This window comes from Anopheles maculipalpis, chromosome 2RL (genome assembly GCF_943734695.1).
Source record: "Anopheles maculipalpis chromosome 2RL, idAnoMacuDA_375_x, whole genome shotgun sequence".
Lineage (NCBI taxonomy): Eukaryota > Metazoa > Arthropoda > Insecta > Diptera > Culicidae > Anopheles > Anopheles maculipalpis.
Window position 1 is genome coordinate 72144094 of NC_064871.1, and position 21333 is coordinate 72165426.

General features: G+C 42.6%; 3 protein-coding genes across 3 annotated transcripts in view; all 3 read left to right on the forward strand.

Moving 5' to 3' along the window:
• The window catches only part of LOC126556214 (glycerol-3-phosphate phosphatase-like), a 231494-nt gene that overhangs the window by 124737 nt on the left and 85424 nt on the right, over nucleotides 1-21333 (forward strand). The gene's annotated exons all lie outside the window — the stretch shown is intronic.
• LOC126556345 (signal peptidase complex subunit 3) overlaps nucleotides 1-21333 on the forward strand; it is a 586951-nt gene that overhangs the window by 63106 nt on the left and 502512 nt on the right. The gene's annotated exons all lie outside the window — the stretch shown is intronic.
• LOC126568760 (Ig-like and fibronectin type-III domain-containing protein 1) overlaps nucleotides 1-21333 on the forward strand; it is a 32856-nt gene that overhangs the window by 459 nt on the left and 11064 nt on the right. The window contains exon 2 of the mRNA XM_050225366.1: nucleotides 15850-16023. Within this exon, the coding sequence (XP_050081323.1) occupies nucleotides 15850-16023 (174 nt within the window). The remainder of the gene's footprint in view (nucleotides 1-15849; nucleotides 16024-21333) is intronic.

Below are 21333 nucleotides of genomic sequence, written 5' to 3' on the forward strand. Positions count from 1 at the left end.
AACTTCATCGTGTGCTGTTCCGTGTCTTAAAACCGGTGACAAACGGCAGAAGCACCAACACCAAGGGAAGCATCAAACATTGTGATTTAATGATGATGGGTGAGGTGAATCGTTAGTCAGAAAATTGTGGAGGAAGGAGCGTAAAGAAATTTGAAACTCGCCTGATTTTAATCTCTTGCCGGCTTGGTTGACTCGCGAAAATTCGCTGTAATCGTAATTACATTACATGGTTGAAATATTCTTTACAGCGGAAGTCTTCTGGAGAAGGCTCTCCAGATAGCTTGCAATTTTTCAGCGATTGTATTGAAAAACCCCATAGATGACGGAATTCTTGTAGTTCTATTATTTCTCAGCAAGTATGATGACCCCAGCGAATGTTTACGGTGAATTTCATCAAGTAAAAGGATAAATCTCGCCCAATTACTACATTGTACACCACTCGAAAACCCTCCTCGGTTTCTGTGTGCCTGTTTAAACTTTCTCAATCAACAAATACTCGTTTGTGTAAAACATTCTAAACTAAAGCGCCATTTGTTGTGCTTCAGTGCATAATCTACCCGTTGGAAGCTTTTTTATTTAAATTGCAAACATATCGTTGAATGTTCCTTTGCGAGGCAAGGTTCCTTTTCCGCACCATTAAAACGGTTCACATACCCACACTACACGCTTCTCTCGTTCGATCCCCTTTTCGGGGTTGTGCCAATCAAAAAGTCACCCGTTTCGTGGAGTATTCTACCCGCACCCGTACACCGTCGCAAGAATCATGGGATGATCCTGCAGACTGAAGGAAAAGTTTGCCTCTTTTACAACACAATCATTAAGCGTGGTTAGCGATAAACTGTAACGCGTCAGAAGTCTGGCCCGGGTGCTTTACGATCCTTCCGGTACCGTGTCGCGTGTAGGAAATTAAAAAAGTTTCATTCCGATCGAACTCTCTTTGCTGCTTGTCGCGGTCGTGGGGATGGGGCATGGACAAGCAACCTTACCTGTGAGCTCGTGCGTCCCAAGACCGCCTATTGCCTGGTAAGAATCCCGCTAACAACCAGCTACCAGACAGCACCCGGAAGGACATGTCTGGTAGCGATCGATGGTTGCAATGTAACCGGAAGTGTTTGCACATCAGAGTTGTACGCATCATGTAACCGGATTTTTATCCCATGTTGAAACGAGACGCGAAAATCCCAGCCTTATTACGATCCCTACATATAGATTTTCCATTCCGTGGGTATCACATGTCATTCTTTTTTTTTTCGTTAGAACGTCCGTATTGACTGACTTTGTGAATACCACGTAGTGAGGTAAGTCAGTCCTAAATACGGGGGGACGGTCCGGAAGGGATTTGATCCCCGGTCCTGCCGTTTGAAGACCGGCGCCGCTGTCGTCTACACCACCGGGCCGCCCGAGTATCATGTCATATTAAAGCTACTTTTGACAAGCATATCCTTGGCCAAAAAAAGCTTCTCGGTGTCCTCACACATGCGGTACGAGATGCATATGTGATACGCTATTATGGATATTTTAAGTTAACAACTATAATCCCACTTTAGGTGTCTCCCAACTCCGTTTAGCTTTGTCAGACATAGGTGAAGGTGGCACAAAAAGCATGTTGACTTTGCGCCTACCCTAATTTCCTCGGAACAGGGTTGGATAAATTGACCCTCGTCAGAAACGAAATCTCTGGCCTCCCTGGACACTGTTGTCGACACATGTCCGACGCTGTGGGACTGAGCGATAGTCTTAATTGAAAGTCTAAAAGCACAGATCTTTCGATCGCTTCTCCGAACCTAAGAAGATGGTTTCGAAAGCTGCTTTCCAAGCCGGAGTTTAGTGGGTGTAATGATTTCTTATCATGGCAACCAAGCGACTAACTAGCAAAGCAATACTATCACCGCGTCCTATCAGTGGCTTTCATGCAGTTTCGGCACCAAAGAGAAAAAAGTTGATCGAATAAATCCTCCAGAAGCAAAACAATCTTCCCATACCATGCGGTTTCTTAGTACAGCCTTAAATCTCATGCCAGTTTATTATGGGAGCGAAAAGATTATCCGGTCGATGCACGTAGCCCGAGCCCTTAGGCCATTCCTCTTCAGGGAATGCGACTAGGATCCTCTTCCGGGGTGAAATAATTCCTTCCCCACAGTTCGACCACCAAACCGGTGAAGCTATTTATGCAAATTGGATTGTTCCCGGGTCGAACACCCTCAGGATAATCACACACGCACACACTTGATGCCACACACGTCCTTTTTGCGTTACGTGGGTGCGGTCGGTTCTTTAGGGTCATATGTTAGTTTTTTTGGGATGTGAGAGGTATATGAAATAGTAATTTGTACTCGTAACTACTTGAATCTCAACATTTGACTGGCATAATCCCACCGGAGGGGATAGTACGCCAACACGGGTGGAACACTTGTGGCCGATTTGCAGGATGGGAACACATGTTAAGGGCGCATGTAAAATAATGTAAAATGTGAGACAAAGTTTTCACGCTTAGCTTTAAGTGAGCAATAGGACCGTTGGACAGCAGGCCAAATCGTGAACTGATATGTTTTATCCCTTTTTAATTTAATACAGATAATTGGGCATCAGTGAGGAATACTGCATTTTTTTTCTTAACTAAAATTGTTAGAAAGAGCTAATCGTTTTATTTTCGGTCTTTGTCTATGGGAAGGGAAGCAATGCAAAATGCAAAAAGAAAAGAACGAGCACAAGAAAGATCCAGAAAAATTATTTAACAAGGTATAGGTAACGCAAAAAGGTAAACTGAACTTGGTCATGAGCGCCTTTTATGCGCCCATTCTGTTTTTACCCCTGCTTTGGTGTGCATGGAAAAATACTGAAAATTTTCCATTCCCTGGCAGGTACAGCGTCCGCATGTTGACTTTTCAAAATAACTTATACCACGGTGATTTTAGGGGGCGTTTTCTTGTTTTTCGTTTGTTGTTGGTTGTGTTATTGATGGGATGGCGAGGGTGCCAAGCCCATTTTTTGAAAATAATTGAACTGCTAAAGTGTAACCAAGGTATCAAAAGTACGTGCAAAGAGGTTAGCTTTTTGCGACCTTGAGCTACTGTTTTGATAACAACTTCAACTACTGTCAGTCTAAGGTTGCCTGGTCTTAGACTGACATTTGGATTTAAATTTCCGATACCAAAAAAGCAAAATTATAATAGAATTTGATGGATATATTATCCTGTGCGCAATCTATAAGAAAAAGTTTCCCTTGGTGTTCCATCCACCCACAAGTCATAGACGTCAAGGAGTCATAAATTCGATATACGTCTTTATTAAGGTTGAGGAAGATTTTTGAGGAACATAATAAACTGCTCATAATGAATGTCGATAAGAATCGATTGTTGCGATATGAAAAATAAACAATCGAAACCTATTTTTAATGAATCGATAGGACATGCTGTAAAATCAATTTTTCGTCAAAAACAACTGGAATACCGCGATTTGTAATGGCAAATCAGCAAATCAATCACGACGAGTCTTCAACAAAAGGCAAGTGAAGTTAAAGGTATCGAAACCGAGTTCCGTTTCTGTCGTGTGGGAAATACCTTCTTGTAAGCTAAATAGCAACTTGTAGCTATTTAGCTTCGTTTCCCTAGATTAGCTGCATTTCAATTTTGCATAGAGTCTAGCTTAGAGCGAAACAGCCTGAAAGCGACGTGAAAGTGGTCTTGTCATGTTTTAGAGCTTTTATTAGTTTTCCTGAGGCCGACTACATAAGATTCTTTGAGCATTTAGTGTATTTTAATAAAAATATTATTGATCTGTGATTATCGCAAACTGTATCATAGAACAGACGATCTAGAATTTTTGTTTAAATACACAATGATTGAAAAGATTATCGTACCATCTGCTCTTGATCTGTCCAGAATAAGGCATCTATAGTGGGGCATGTCACAATCGATGCCTTATTCTATAGAGTGGGGCATGTCATGAGAAAAACACTAGTCATTCCAAGTCCTTTAATCTGAGTCATGAAATTTCACGCAAAGGTTCGTATATTTTTCTCTTTAATTTTACTTTTTATCTGCAACATGTTGATAGTCAATCATTTGATGATAATTCAAATCATTAACCTCTTTATTATGATAAACATAATAACAAATGTTCGCAGGACTAATAACTGCATAAATCCCTCCAAGTTTGATTTTACCATCGTCTGTTTCCGATATTAATTGTGAAATTCAATCAAAGCCACATCATTTCACTCCATATACAGCATGAAAAATACCAAGAACAGGCTTGAGCCCGGCATAGTTTTAAATATATTCCAAAGCACGTGCCCTGCCCTTGATTGATGAAAGCTCTTGTTGTGGAGGCGGTTCAAAACACTTTCAATCGGCTTTGGTTCGACGCCCACGCAAAGAAACCTCCGCAAAGCTAATTAAGACACGATGATGGCAGACATCTTTAGCGATTCAACAATAAAACGTTTTATTGGTCACGGTTCGGCTAACCTCACATCGACCCAATATTCCGACTAATCGTTCGCAAATGATCTTATCTGTTATCACTCCTTCTTCTCCTTCACCAACGATAGCAAACTCATTACATCATCAAACGTTCTTGAACGGGGGTCGACAGGAAACTCTGGTGAAGAAAAATCGTTTTCCGGTTTATCGAGCAGCAACAGTGTGCCCGCCGCGCCCTGCAAATGGATGGAAATGTGAAAATCTTTAGTAATGGGCCTTTACGCGAACGAATCATTGACGCCCTTGATTGGATCGTTTGATTCGTTTCCGTAATTAGAATGATTGAAAATAACAATTTTCTCTTTCGGCTACATCGCTACCCATTGTAGCCGATGCGAAGCATCATTGGCACAACTTTCAGCGGTTCCTCTTCTGCCGGTTGAAGGAAATTAGCTGTATTTTCACTTCATTTCCTGGACTTCCGCTAGGGTTGGGGTATCGTGCGGGCAGGTTGGTGGTGTGTCACATCCGCCACTCGGCTTTCTCGCGCCCTCTCGTCCTTCGCCCGACCGACAATGGATCTTCCTCGCCGGAACGCCAAAGTGCGGCGTTCCATTTGGATGGATATTATTTATGTTCACTCATTTTTCAGTCTGTTCGGTGAGATAAGATTTAATTTGTTATGCCACTCCGTCACCGCAACAAAACGACGGCATCAAATCGGCTCGGTAATGGCTCGGTTGGCGTATCCTTTTTGCGCAATACCGGGATCCTTTTTCATTCTGGCTCGCTTCTTGGTTGGCAGGAATGACAATTTCACCCACTTCCAGTCCCACCGGCTCGCCAAAGTCAAGCGATCGGGAGATGAAGTGACAGGAACATGGTGTGTAAATTTTTAACCAAAAACACTCTGCTCCGTGTTTGGTTTCAAGCGCACAGTCGGGGTTCGGCTGAGCTGGGAGACAAGGGAATTGTTTGAAGAATGATACAGAACAACCGAAACATTACATTTCTGTAAGCAAAACCAGAGGGAAAGCGAGAGCGTAAAAGAAAAAGAAAAGAAGCCAAAAAACAATGTACACCGAGTGGAAAAGTTGAACAGTACGCTTTCCATTCGTCTTAGTCCTTCAGTGAACGTCAATCTGGAAAGAAACAACTGATTACGGTAAGGGTGCCTTATAATTTAAACTGAACACAGGTAGAGCTACTTTCCAACGGACGGATAACCAAATGTGAGGGATGATAATACAACAAACGTCAGGCTTGCTAATCGCTTTAATTTTCTCCAAGCAAACAGCACAATCATTTCGATTTTTATTGTACGTGCTTTGTACAGTCACCACAAGGCTCCTTTTTCTTCACTGTGTGACAGCAATGGTAGCGAGAACGTACCGCAACACTTACGATGTTTAATTTTAATAATCGGAGCGATCAATCGTACCATGAGATGATGTTTGTACAGATGAATTATACTTCTCTTCTGCTGTGTTTTTTTTTGTGGTTTTAAATGTGTTATATTACATGCAAATAACTATTCAAAACCATAGCTGTGAAGTGAATCTCCGACAAATGGTAAGGTGAATTTGCGCAATGGATGAACTAGTTTCCTTCTATAGTAACATATAACTTTTTTTTCATTTATTGCTTTATTTATAAGTATGAAAGCTTGACATCATATTGTCAACATAGATTTTAATGACTTAATAGAAAGTGTTATGTACATGGCTTTCCACTTTATTATTTGCCTGATCCTGACCATACACGGTTAACATTTGTAATAATCTACGCCTAAAGTTATGCAATGAGATATCTTCCTCTTGCTTGAGTATTTGGTTGAGAAAATCTTCAATATTTTTAGCAATAGTTCTTGTCCATTTTCCTTGACTTAAAGACGTAGCGGTCATCTAATGGCTTACGAGACTTACGCACAACGGAGGTATGGTCAGGATTTGTGTGTTTTGGGATTTGGGATTTGAACCTATTTTGTGAAGATCAGCGCCTATCTTAGACGCGCCGTCTAAGATAGGACCACTCCGAGCATTTATTGTGTCATAAAATGTATGTAAGAGTATTACAAATTAACACTGTAATTGTTTATTGAATTAAATTAAACTGATTATCCTTCTCGGTGTTGCGGTGACACGAAATTATTATAATATTTTGTTTAATTTCGTAATGACGGCCAGGCCGTATTCCTTAAAATCTAATTTTATATTTAGCTTAACAATTCATTTCACTTCTACCCTATTTGGAGGGTAGACATTTCCCTCTCATTCAATTCAAGTGCATCTTATCCCACGTGAACTCGGTTGTGGATGTTGTTGCTGCCAGGTATGGTTCTGAAGTTGTCCTCTCTATGTCTGCTAAGGGGTTGTCGTCTCTTTGGAGCAACGTGCCGTGGACACTATCAACTGGCTCCCAAGAAAACCTCCTTTGTTGCGGATAGTTTGTGGTGATTTGCCACTCCATGTCGTTGCCAGCATTTGGATATTGTCGCTGGCGGCCCCACCATCGGCAGAACGCACGAGTCCGAAAGTCACTACAACTTTGTGAAGCTACAGTAGCATCTAACTCACGCATTCCGCCAATAGTAAAGCCGCCAGTCACAACTTCACATCGTCCAAACCTAATTCAATTTGCTCAGAGATCTAATGTCGCTGGCGACCCTGATGCCAGCAAAACGCAAGGAGCCGACAGTCAAGATAACCTTGTAAGGTTACTGCAGAATCGAATCCAAACATTCCGCCAACGACAAGGTCGCCAGCTACGACCTCAGATCTCCTAAACTAACTTTTATCGATTCTGGCGCGGAAATAGTGGCGAATGTCGACGTCATCGTTGAGAACGTGTAACAAACAAAGAACAAAAAACATAACAGACTACAATCCACGAATAGGACGATAGTGCGTACAATCTACGGGAAGGGAGAGCGGAAGGGAGCAAAGGACGATTCCCATCTCTTTGGCGAAGTCAAACAGAATCCGCGCATATTCGTAGTCCTTCTGTCCCAGGATATCGCGCATCGGCACCGCCGGGGATCTTCCTGATGCCCGAACGTCTGCTAAGAGTCCGGGTCTATCCACATCGAATTCCATGAAACATGACCAGAGGATGTGGTCAAAGTCGTGGTATCCGTTGCTACAGCTAGAAACCTTGGAGTAGAAACCACTACCAATACGTTGAAGATGTGCATTCATCGCATAATGGTTCGACGCACAACAGAGATTTTCTTAACGCACAACAAAGGTTTTCTCTCGAAACTCGCATCAGTACTTCTGGCCCTGACATTCCCGATTCACACACTTCACCAACCGAGTTGAGGAGGCGACGCATACAGACCAGAGGGTCACGAGAACCAAACATGATCCGGGGTTTCGTGACTGAGAGCATTACATGAGACCGGAGCGACATGGCTGGCATATGTAGCTAAAATCGTTGGTACCGTTGAGGAGAATTTGAAGGCAATTTCGGTGTGGAATCGCCGCCGGTCTTCGAACGGCAGGACCGAGGTTCGAATCCCATCCGGACCGTTCACCCGCAGTGAAGAATGACAGTCCAACTTTGTGGTTTCGGAAAGTTTGGTAAGCCAGTTGATGGCCAGCAATGAGCTTAAAGGTCGTTAAGCCAAGAAGAAAAACAAGAAGTATAGTCGTCGTTGTGGGTCTGGAAAATTCAAGAAGGATTTATTACCTGTGTTTGTCCTTTTATAAGTTTTCCCTTAGTGTCTCTCATGCGAGTGGCACTCACTGATTGCTCACTACTGCTAGCTCACTTGTCACACTATCTCCTTTGACGTCTTTGCGGTAACAACAGTCTCCCCTATCGACAAAATTGCCTTAAAACACGCTACTAACGGATTTTTCAATACAAATTTGCCTTAGTTTTACCTTATTTGGCAGATTTTGTCGATAGTCGATCGTGTCAATTCACACCTAGATCTTTGACGCAATCTTTTCTCACAAGGATTCTTCCATTCAGTTCATAGCTGAAGATTGTAGGGTGATGGTGATACATTAGTCGAAGCATACACAGCGTGGCTTGAAGAATTCGATTTTCCTAATGCCATCATGTATTGTGATATATTGCTATACTAGATGTTAGAATAAAATAAGATCTTTTATAAGAATTTAAGATTTAACCCTGTGTTCAGATAGCTCTCACACGCGCAATCTTCTTGTTTGGTGGTTCTAAGCGTTCTCATTTTATTTCTAACATCAATGTTTTTTAGAAATAGAAATTTGATATCACAAACACTAATGCTTATACTATTATCTATCTAACATTTCATGTAATACGGGTTGCATATGTAATAAGCATCATGTTATCACCTAATTGGTTATTAAATTTAAAGGAGTACCAAATATTATAACTAATCCATGGAATCTTCATTTAAGCAAGTCTTACTATACAATGCATCGTCAAAACATCAGTCCTCATCACGATCAACACTCCCAAAACCGTGTCTGACTCCTCGTTGAAGTAAAACCTCATGGTAATGGCGTACAGAACTGGTAAAGATTTTTCCCAACCATTACCACCGAAGGTACGTACGTGCAGGTACGTGCCAGTTGCCGTACAGTGCGTTGGCAAGTGATTTATGAACTCGTGGTGAAGCCGTATGCTTTCGTCCCCAAAGGAGAACGGAAATCAACTGAAAGTACTTTTACGCATCAACTCTCGTCGAGCTTCGTCAAAGTTAAGACGAGACGGTTTGGCAAATCAACTTACTTCTGTGGCTGCAGGAGTACGAGTCTCTGGCGGGGACCGTGTCCCTGATACGTGGGTTTTCCTTTTCCCCACACACCATAAACAGCAAATGTACTTGTGACCGCTTACATTTGCTAAACTTTATCGTTTCGCAATGGTTGAAACGGGCGACGAAAGCAATTGGGAATAAGACGAAAGGCAAGAAAAGGAGAACAAAAATGCGAAGCCTTTATCGTTCGTTCGACATTGAGTGAAATATTTCGACAGCTTTGAAAGCGAGCTACCACCTACAACAGATTTTTACAACATCGACATACGAACATGCCCACTAACAGTCCGCCCACTGCGTCGGTTGCCTTCCCCCGGCAAAAGGCGTTGAAGGCTCGTTGAATCGTTCGTTTTCTGATGGCATTCCTTAAGCACATTTTCACATTCCTTATACAGGAAAGCAGAGAAGAAAAACGAAAAGAACGATCACAAATTTCGAATTGGTAGGCTTTTTGCTTGTGGCGAAAGAATTACAGCCTTCTAAGCATCATTCTTTCGCTGTCTCTTCTTCTTTCCTCTTGCGGCTGCGGGAAAAAAATAATAATCCTATCAAACGCTGCCTCCAACCGTCGAGCGGAAGACGTTTCCGATCGTAGTCGGAAGGGCACAGGAATGGAACCACGCATCATCCTCCAAACGCGATGGGAAGCGCAACGGTTCTGGAACTGTGAAGCGAACGAAACGATACACCGCTGCCGATGATTGCCGGATGGTTGCACATAGGAAATAAAAAATTGAAACATTTTTGTAGCCTACTTTCAACACCGGAAGCTCAAATCTTTCGACTATCGGCTACAATCGCACGGGACCGGCCTGTCAGCAGAACCTTTCTGGCATGAACGTTCTTAAAGCTGTCCGGCACTGAAAATAGTTGTTTTCTTCGGGTGGGGAGAATTTTGTTTTTCTTTTATCTCCCAATCTACCTTGCTCCAATTTTATTTTCAACCAAGTGGTCCTGTGTGTGTGTGTGTGTGTGTCTGGTCGTTATTTTTATAACAGACGCTAGTTGCTCCCATTTTTCGTTGATTTCAACGGTCCTGATTCGGTTCAGGCTTATAGTTCTGAAATCTATTTTTTCCACCTTCCACCAAACCATGAAGGGACTTTACTGGGCCTTTGGCTGGTTATATCAAAATAAAAAAGAAAATAAAAAATTCGAACCAAAACATATAACACTTAAGACATACTCTTTCCTTCTTTTGCAATGGCTCGGCAATTCGGCCGGAAAATGAGCCACCCCTCGGGTAGGGCATTGTCTGGACTTGAATATCTCCAACACAAACCACTGAAGAACCATCGCGTTTTGAGGTCGGCGCACCAGCGGAAGAGAACGCAGACAGATTTGATATTAAGGACACTACTACGGCCGACGGTTGCGATTCAGACCTTGTTTCGCCTTCGGGTGGTTCGCTGGTGGTAACGAGGAAACTTTGCCAATTTCACGGTAAACATTAATTTTGGAATCAATTTCAAATGCCACACCGGCTTGTGGTGGCCGGGCGCTTTCGATATGATTAATTTTGCCGTTTGTTTTTGATTTTTGTTCTTCTCTTCGTTTAAAATTTTTGTCTACAACAATTCCTATTTATTTTTCAATGGGTCGGTTTTGGGCATTGGTTGAGCGAATCGTAATAATTTGTTTTTGATGAAGATGCTAAATAGTAAAAGTGGTCTGTATGGTGGAAGAGCACGATAGAGAGAGTTATTAACATAATCAGCATAATCCTGACTTGAGTATAATTGCCTGTGCTGTTCGACAAAATATAATCAGTAATGACAGTGTGGAAGGCATACAAACAGTTCGAAATCGTTGGATTTTCGATAGTATTGTGTAAATGGATTGTAACGAAATCAAAGTTAAAGTATTTTACAATTGCCGCTCAGAAACAGCAAGAGTATCAAGAGCAAAAGAGTCCTGTGATCGCACAGCCCAGGACTCATATTCGTAGACGTCGACCCAGATACATCAGTATCATATGTGGAACGTTTCACGTCTAGATAGATTCTTCTGAGAAATGTCTCAATACAATTTCCGCTTCTGATGTCATTGCTCACATTACTATCCGACGTTATGATTGAGCAAAGATACCAAATTGACCCCTACGGGTCAATCACTTCTGTCATCTTGTACTCTACTTCCCAATCGGCCTCAATCATATGTACTTAGGGCTCAAGCTTATCGTTGGTTTACGCTAACCAAGCGAGGTCTTGATTTAAACTGGTTCGGTAGACACGCACTCCCAACTAAATGCTATTATTAGCGGCCCGGACTATGTCTCGCTGCCTTAGACTCCTAGAGAGCGCAAATAAGTTAACGGAGCTAAGGAGAGCTGGAGCATCTATTTCGTTGCCGATCAAACCAGCTACAAATATACACTGAGCTGCCGAACGACGAACTGCCAGTGGTTGGAGTCCCAAGAGAAGACATCGAATGGGATAGTCTGGGCGTCGATCGTAGGGTCTCCATGGGAGGCGCGTAATTGCAAATCGCGTAGCTTTTCGTTGAATTGTTTCTATGCGCTTGCTCTAGATATGTGCTACGGGGCACCAAACAACACTTGCGTACTCTAAGCCTGATCGAACTAGGGAACAGAACAGCGTTTTAATAGTAGTAGGGTCGCGAAACTCCTTTGTCATACGAAATACAAGTCATACGAAATTGTCAAGGAGAGGAGGAGAAGTCTCTAACACATTCAGGACGTTGAAGTAAACTATTGTCAATGTTGTAATCAAATAGGATAATAGTGCTGCATCTCGAAAAGGACATTACTTGACAGTTATTGACGGACAATGACAATGCATTTCTACGGCACCATAAACTAAAAACATCAATCGCGTGTTGTAACATCATCCGCATACATCAATATGTTAAAATAAGCAAGTTCAATTTTTGGTATTGCAGCATCCCTGATGTAGAGTAGGAACAACAGCGGGCCGAGGATGCTGCTTTGAGGAACGCCAGAGTTGCTGGTGAAGGCACATGACACACTATCCCCAAGCTTAATACTGTATGATCGATCAGATAGATAGGATTAGATCCATTTGACCATAATATTGTCAAAACCTAGCTTCTTCTAGTAATTTTGCCACAAGAGTAGGATGAGACACCGAATCAAAAGCCGTCTTCATAACCCGCAGTCTAGATTTCTCTTGCAGAAACTGACGTATTCAACTAGATTTGTGGACGTAGAACGTTTTGGTACGAATCCATGTTGAGCAGGGCATAAGTAATGCTTTGAAGCAGCAAGCATTGAGTTGTGGAGAATAAGCTCGAACACCTTCGACATAGCACAAGGAGACGACACGCCCCGGTAATTTTCTGCGTTTGTGCGGTCGCCCTTTTTGTGGATTGTTACCATTAATGCTGATTTCCAACTACTGGGGAATATCCCCGTTTGAAGAGAGGCGTTAAAGACGTTTGCTAAAATTGGCGCGATAGCATTGCAGCATCGAACGAGAACAATGGCACCGTGTAATAAATGTAACCACTATAGATGTATCCACATGTGGAAGATTGAAGTCTAGCGCATTGGCCGGAGTGTCTGCGATTGCTTCAGCGACAGCAGTTGGAACAGGCGGTAGATTGACAAATTGACTCTCAAATCTTTTTGTAAATAATTCACTGATGGCTGCGGGAGAAGTACCTTCGGTCCCATCAAAAGCTACGACATTAGGAATTGAGTTGGCACGAGTTTTGTTCTTTTCAGCCGCATCAGCGCCTTGTTATAAACCGTACTTTGCATGAAATCTTCCCGGCACCTTGGCTCTGTGGATATTCAAATACTTTCCATAGGATCTTGCCAGAGAAACGATCAAAGGTGGCAGCGATCTGGTGTTTCCATCATCATTTTTGGATGATTATTATTTAGAGTTTACACACTTAGAACTTATAGTGATTTGCCGGTTACTTCTTCAATAAAACCAGCCCAGTCGTTTTCTGTAATTCCACCGTCCAGAAAGTGTAGTATTCAGTTTCTAACCTTGGGATGTTTCATCCGAGTCCTGATTTTTTTTGTACCACTAGCTTTTTGATTATTGTTTAGCATTGTTCTTTTTCTTGGGTTAACGACCTCTAGGTCACGCTGGTTTATTAGACTTACTGATACTATGTAGTTCGAAAGCCAGCGATACTTGCGTTGTTTAATGGCTCTAATGAATGATCAAAATGAAGTAAATAACAATCACCGTTTTACTGAGGTTTCATTACACATATTCAAGTGCCCTTGTATTATGTTTTCCATCACTGTGTACCACATGGGTTTATTTTGACAGACTAACCTGTTTACTATTTATAGTGCTAAACACACACTTAGTGTTCACTTCCGTTTTCTAGCAAACTATTAAGGATTCATTCCTTCCGTTGCTATTGTATTGGAGGGTGGCTTGCAAGGACTCTCCCCCAACCCCCTGTCTTGTCGCAGGGCCTACGCATTCTAGCTTATTAAAGTCCCGTAGGATGTCAGGACAGAAGGACAACCAGCCACCCTAACATGGAGAACAGACGCTTGTTCTCTCCCACCGCTCAATTTAGCCATATTATCCATCTTCCCAAGGGGTTGGGTTTCCCCGTGTACCTCTAGCTCAGATATTTGGAGAGATATGTTACCATTCTGTACGCCGAGGACGTATTGATTCCACGGGTATTGAGGGGGTATTGAGTATTGAGTATGCAGTGCAAGGAGAGAGTTTCGAGCATGCTGTCGGAATCGTTCGAATCTCACCGGGGTCTGAAGCAAGGAGACGGATTCTTCTGTTTGTTGTTCAACATTGCTCGGGAGGGTTTCATGCGAAGCGCGGGCTTCGGCATCCGGGGCACGATTTGCACCCGATCTCTCCTTTATTCCTTGGCTTCGCGGATGACATCGATATCATCGGACGGACAACTGAGGCGGTATGATAGAGACCGTGATAGAGCCCGACTCGGAAGCAGAGTATCAGTTGACGGCGACGATCTCGAGGTGGTAGAGGAGTTCTGCTACCTTGGTTCGATCTTTACTTCGGACAACAACGTAAGCAGTGAAATCTGAAGGCGAATTGTTCAGGGGAATCGTGCATACTACGGACTCCACAAACTCCTGCGATCCAGAAGACTCCAACAACACACTAAATGCACGATTTACCGCACCTTGACACGTGCTACTATGCTGACGGAGGACGCCAATGCACTCGCAATTTTCGAACGGCGGGTGCTAAGGTCTATCTTTGGCGGTGTGAGAAAAGGGCGTGTGGCGAAGGAGAATGAACCACGAGCTAGCTGAGCTGGTTAGCGGTGCTGATATCCTGAAGGTAGTCAAAGCCGGAAGGATACGTTGGCTCGGGGCACGTGATGAGGATGCCGGACTCATGCCCCACCAAGAAGGTCGTCAGCGACCCGTTCGGCACGAAGCGCAGAAGAGCACAGCGAGCTCGTTGGCTGGATCAAGTGGAGTCAAGCCTGTCGGAGATCGGATGCAGCCGTGGTTGGAGGACTGCAGCCCTAGATCGAATTTCCTGGAAACTAATTTCAATCCTGAGCAGGACAAGAAGAAGAAAAATAAAGGATACAAGTAGCAAACTAGTGAAAACTTTGCCTTGGCCAGGCTTGACAAACATTCAGATTAGGCCGAATCTATCTCAACTTAATTTAAGTCTAATTTTGGACTATTTAGAACACGTTCTCCAAGGTTTTTGCTTCCAACAGTATTCCGCTCCAGCCGATCGTTCAGGAGTGATTCAAGGAGCAATCCATGTTTCATCATGTTAAGTATCGAAATGGCCTGTTTCTTCCCCAGATATGAACCCGTTGGACTTTAGCATATGCGGATACATGCTTGGAAAGTTGGGCTACGTCAACCATTTGAATTTGGACGAATTCAAGAGACGGTTGTTTAAGCTATGGTACAAAATGCCCAATGAAGTTGTGCGTGCGGCCTTCAACGATTTTCAAAAAAGTGTCTACGGGCCGTTATCAAATGCAAAGGTGCCAGATTCCGAAGAGAAATCAATCCAATTAAATAAAATTTCTTAAAATTTCAATTCTACTACATAAACAAATTGTATCACTCCTACGATGCCACCCTGTAGTTTTCCAATTGTTCTTCCAAAACATTATAAACTTCGGTTGTAACGACGTTTTATTTGGCTAACTCAAGTTTCTATAAAACCATTGTGATGTAAATGATTCTTACCTAAAACAATAACACTACAAAACCTGCCCGGAAAGATTTCCAGCGAGAAAGACACAAATAGTAGCACACATTAAAAATGGACGCAGCTACAAATACTTGCGTAATCACGCTGCCATTGAATCAGTCTTCAAATAGGCCGTAGGGATATTTAGACCCAATGTTAACCAGAAATTTACAGCAAACTTTACATAGATTCAAATGGCCGGTTCACCTCACCGGCAAAGGAAAGCAAACATTCCCAAGTGGCGCCAGCTGCTTCACACCAGTACGACGCCCTCGGGGAGTGTTTCTGGGCACACAATAAACATTTAGCTTTATAGTGATTGCCGACATTTTTGAGCCATTCAATTCTAACACCGCTGACCCTATTTCGCTATGTCCGTTCCTTAGCAAAACGTCTAATTATGATACCCCTTCCGTGGCCGTTACATTGATGTTCTGCTTTTTTTTTCTCGTCCATTCGCATTCACTCATTGTCCCGTTTTTTCCATTTTCTTTTCCAGGCACGGGTGGACCGTCCATGGTGCACGTCGGTGAGGACGCACTGCTAACGTGCGTGGTGATGACGCCCTACAACAACGATACCGTGCTGTGGCGCAAAGGACCTCACGAAATCCTATCAGCTGGCATAAACCGGGTCACCGGCGACAAGCGGATCAGCGTCCTGCACGATGACTGTAAGTACTGAAAGCCTCTCGCGACGGAAAGAGCTGCCCCAGCTATTCTGGGGTACGGGAGTTCCCAGGGGGAAAGCTGGGGAAAGTTGTGAAAACATTGAAAACATTTTTGTCGCTCATTTACGGGAGTGATTATTTCGGTAATAATCGCTTCTCATTATCAGCCACCTTCTTTGTACTGGGTGGGGCGTACGACATTCCAGGCGAACGACACTGTCGATAAAGCAGGTTAACGAGTGTGCCACTAAGCTACCCGGCGGCAGGATGGCTCCTCCCGGGTTGGCAACACTTCCGTCGGCCCCATTCTCAATAATTCAGCAATTTAATTAAGAAACAGTAGAATACCTGACGGGATGGTGAAAAAAGCTCTGTCTCTTCACGGGATACGTCTCAGGCCAAAGATTCAAAGACATTCCAGCAGCTGGAATGTGTTCGCGTACAGCCACCCATTTGGCCAGTCCGGGAGCGCGGCAGGGCAATCAACGTCAACGCTCGAACCGTTATTCACAATGAATGGAAAAACCTCGTTCAAGGGAGAGAAAAATATTTTCTTTTACCTTTCCACCACCACACGCTACACCGGGGGCGGCAAAAGGGCAGGCAAGTGGAAGGACCTGCGGGTTGCTGCCGGGTGAATTTGGGGAATTTGGCCACATTCCACACTCACCCGACAAAAAAAGGGTACATTTCCCATTGGCGGAACGTTCCATGTCGCCAACCGATGGTGGCGTGCACGTACAGTCAGCAACTTTTCCTTCATTATTCCTCGGCTGGTGTGTGTGTGTGTGTGTGTGTGTGTGTGTGTGTGTGTGTGTGTGTGTGTGTGTGTGTGCCCAGGACATACCGTGCGTGCAGTCACACCACGCCGCTGACACAAAACGAGCCAGATCATCTTTCCCACCTGCACAACAACTTACCGAAAGAGTAAATAAAGTGAAAACAATTGAATTTAAAATTGTTTTCCACCCCGTTGTGCCGCCTTATCCCTTTGCTTGGTACGGACGGGAAAAGGATGAAACCATGAATGAAAAAAAAACAGCTCTGGTTGTGAGGAACCTTGTCCGTGTGTCTGTCAGAGAGCGGGAAGCAGACGAGGACGCTTTCACTTTAGGTTGGCTGGTGGGCAAAGGACGGCCACATACTACACACGCTGTGTACGCTTCTGTTTGCTGTGTGTCGCCGGGTAGAGCATCGTTCCTAATTTTAATTAGAAAGTTTCGAGTAATTTATGCTACGCTCACTTATTAGGGCGTAGGAAAACTCGTAAGCACAAAAGTTAAGGATACTTCCCCCTGAGCGTCCTGTTCTCAAGAAACAACACACTATCGCTCCAACATCCATTTTTGGGAAAGGATGCAAAAAAAAATGAAGGGAAAACACAAAGACTAGCCAAAAGCGGCAAATAAAGATCCTTTCGGAAAGCCATACCGGTACCGATGGCGTCTCCCAGCAGCAGTGTGAGTGTGTATGTGTGTGTTTAGATTTGAAATCGTTGGTGGTCCATTTGTAAGACACTGGGCCTTTTGAGAAAGCTTTGCGCATTCGAATGCGAAGGTAAAATTTATGTTCCACTTGCTTGCTCTTGGTGTTGTGCGTCTGGGTCCGGGTACATGCGTGCTATTCAGCTGCGATCGATTTTGGGTTGTTCTTGAAAATAGAAGCAAATTCACTGTGCTTCGTCTTGGGTTTAAATATAGTTTCGAGTCGGTGTAATACTAATTGCAGCACTAAAAGGATTCGAAAGTTTTCTTGCGCTATAAATTCGGTAGCGACTTTACGGGAACAGAGGCATTTGTCAAGGCCATAAATATTGTATGGGACTATTTAGTTTTGCTTAATTGTGTATTGCACAGCTGTTACCGTGTTGCAATACGAATCCATTAGAAACAGTGGTATAAGTGTATCCTTTTCTTGGTATTTATTTTTCTGAAATTTGTTTACTCCGCGTTCGATGCGCCCGAAAGTATGCAATTACTTTTTTTGAAAGCACGTGTTGCTGCAAAGTTAATTGGAAATCCTGTAAATTGTAACTAGGATGTTACATATTTAACAGCGTTATATATTAAACCATAATCTTGCAAATTGTCATAAGAAGTTTCAAAACAATAAAAATAAAACGAAACCCTTTCGTGTGTAGTTGGAGTCTTCTGGATCGCAGGAGTTTGTGGAGTCCGTAGTAGGCACGATTCCCCTAAGCAATGCGCCTTCGGATTTCGCTGCATACGTTGTTTTCCGAAGTTATGATCATACCAAGGTAGCAGAACTCCTCTACCACCTCGAGATCGTCGCCGTCAACTGATACTCTGCTTCCGAGTTGGGTTCTATCACGGTCAGAGACTCCGGCAAGCAGGTGATCAAATTTCCAGATATCCAAGGAATTGGAGATATCGTTTGAAAATCATGCCCCGAATATTGAAGCCCTCGCTTCGCATGACACCCTCCCGAGAGTTGTTGAACAACAAGCAGGAGAGCCCGTCTCCCTGCGTCAGACCCCGGTGAGATTCGAACGTGTTCCATAGTTCGGTCCGATTTATGGTATAGTAGGCCGCCTTGAAATCAATGAACAGTTAGTGCGTAGGGATCCGGTTTTCCCGACATTTTTGGAGGAAAAAAAGAAACCCTGGGTTTAGTTAATTTCACGGGAAATTGTAACCGCTAGTATTTTTGCATGAAATATTTTTGCTTTTATTTTATTTTGTAGTGAAAAACTTCTTGCTTCATATTCTAAATGCCTCGACGCCCAATTTCGGGAATAGAGACATCATGTAAGTATACAAAACTCTAAAAGAAGAAATTAACTGTAAACCTAGAAGAAAATGGAAAAAAATATTTGAAATCCTTTAATACGCGAGTTATAAGTTTATAACTTTTCCTGTATTTAAAAACCCTTCAAGCATGCTCCGTTATTAACAGAAATACAATCTGAATGAACAGTTTGATGAGTCCTACCGCACTTATCCTTGCAAATTATTAGGCATCGATGAGTAAAGAATCCATCACAAAAAATAAGTTGTGCAAATCAATCTCTTTAGCTGTAATAGCTTGCAGAACAAATCACATTCGCATCGAAAGCAACTGATTCAAAATGCAGTCTTATCAAGCACAACATGGAAAAGCATGTCAAATCAGAGCGTACAAATTGAAATAAACCGCGCAAATCAAATGATGAAAAGTGCGTCACAGAGTCCACAACTTTTGTTCCGCTTGTCGACTCTTTTATGCACGGAAATCAATACAGTTTGGTCATTTGAAGAATTTTCGATGATTTTTTCTAAGACCACAACAAATACATCAGTTGCGTATGCAAAATTAATGTTTCATGTTTCTTTTGTTGCATGATTGCATACTTTTAGGCGTTCAGAATTGTATTACAAAATAAAATTAGCTGTTGTTATGGATGAAAAGCGCATATCAAATGGTTTTTATGGAATAAAAATAGATCGAATAGCTTAAAACACACTTATCATGGTTAAAGAGGATGTAGAAAGTGCACGAAACATATATAACACGATACGTACCAGATAGTGCTCAAGTACTTCAATTAATGTAACAGCTGCAATGTACACACATTTCCGCTGCATTCTTTCTCCACCGAAACGCATAATTTAGTGTCACTTTGAGTAAGTGTAACGCAAGTGACCGAAAAGGCATGATACTTTGTACCTTTTTTTTTATTCCGGACTCTCACTAGAAATCACTCATCACTCACTTGTAGGTTCGTCTACTGTCCGCTGCAAGCGACAACTCCACCACCAAAAAAAAAAAAAGCAGATCAAAGGATATCAGTTCCCAGGTTCTAGTTCGCCATTGCAGCAATGGGCTGAGAAATGGTGCAAAAACGACAGTTCCTTTTACAGGTCCGCTCGGTTGCTTCTCGGTTGGTTACGCTTTGTGTCATTTGCACGGCTTCCGGCCACCGTTACGGAAAACGATTTCCCGAACCTGTGCGCTCGCTCCACAAAGTGGTTGGGTAGTGGTGTTGATGATGAGGATGATGATGGTTGTTGGTCGCGCCGTTTACAGGACATGCACGAAGGAAAGGGCTGGCCGTTCGCAACACTGTCGAGTATCGCTCGGTAAATCAACACGTAAGACAGACGGACAAACAGAACGGCGTTAGTAGTTTTGCTGTCCGAACTCGTCTAAACCATCCCGCCCCTTTTCGGTTTACGCTGGTTTTTCCGTCGCAAGCGTCCGCCAGAACGGCTGCTGCTTTGCGTCTCCCTCGTGTGTTTATCTTTTGCTTCCCAGCCACCAATGATGTAACATGTAGGTATAAGGTATAAAAGTTTTACCCCATATCGGACCCTAGGACCAGGACCGGTATCCTCTTTTGTGTCTTGAAAACGTTGAGTTCAAACGAAGCTTTTCATTTCGCCATTGTTTTCATACAAGACTCGTTTTGCGATCCTGGATGCATGGGTTTGCTTTGTATGGGGTCTTTTCCCTCCGCGCAAACTGCATTCGGTCGTTACAGCTGCCATTCAGCAGAAATGAATGAATATAACCGAATGCACAATGCTCGTAACGCAATGCGTTGTTTGTTTGTTTGTTTTTCTTTTCCCTTTTTGCGTTGATACTTTTGAGCGATAAAAAAAATCTGTTTTCAGCAGTATTGCACAATCAGCGTACTGGATGTTCGGTGTGCAGTGGCAGGTTGCGTTTTCATTCGCGGAAAAAAGTTTGTTGGTACATTTTTGTGGATACGTTGATTTATATTGAAATTTGTAGCTCCGATTCAATTCAATCACTAGCAAAGCAATAACAAAAATGAAAAAAAAAGTTTACTTCACATCTGTGCGGTACAAGTAATTGAAAAAGCACACAAAAAAGGTATTTTTTAATTCAATTTTATAATAATGATTTTCTCTTTTTGGAAGCATCGATAAAACATGCAACTAAAACAATATGCTTCACCTCCTGTTACATTTATTCGCTTCGAAAAAAAATACAAAAAGTTAAATAATTTAAACTTGGGGCAAACAAAATTATGTTCCTTATTTAGGTGATTGAGTCATTAAATTATTTTGTTTCTTATTAGAATTGTATCAAGAAGCAATTTAAAAATAATTTTCTTATAAATGAGAGTTTAAACTTTCTTTATAATTTTGCCTTAACGGAATGTGAAGGGACTTGTAGAGAGCTCAAAACTTCTGGAAGCAGCGCAGAGCAGAGCTTTCTGGAACATCTAAAATATTCGTAGAAACTCGTAGAAGGAAGTCCATTCTTTTATATAGTTATTAAGCTTTATCGCTTTTTAAAGAAGATTTAGTTTGAAATGCGCTCTTATGATAAATTACAGTAGTATAA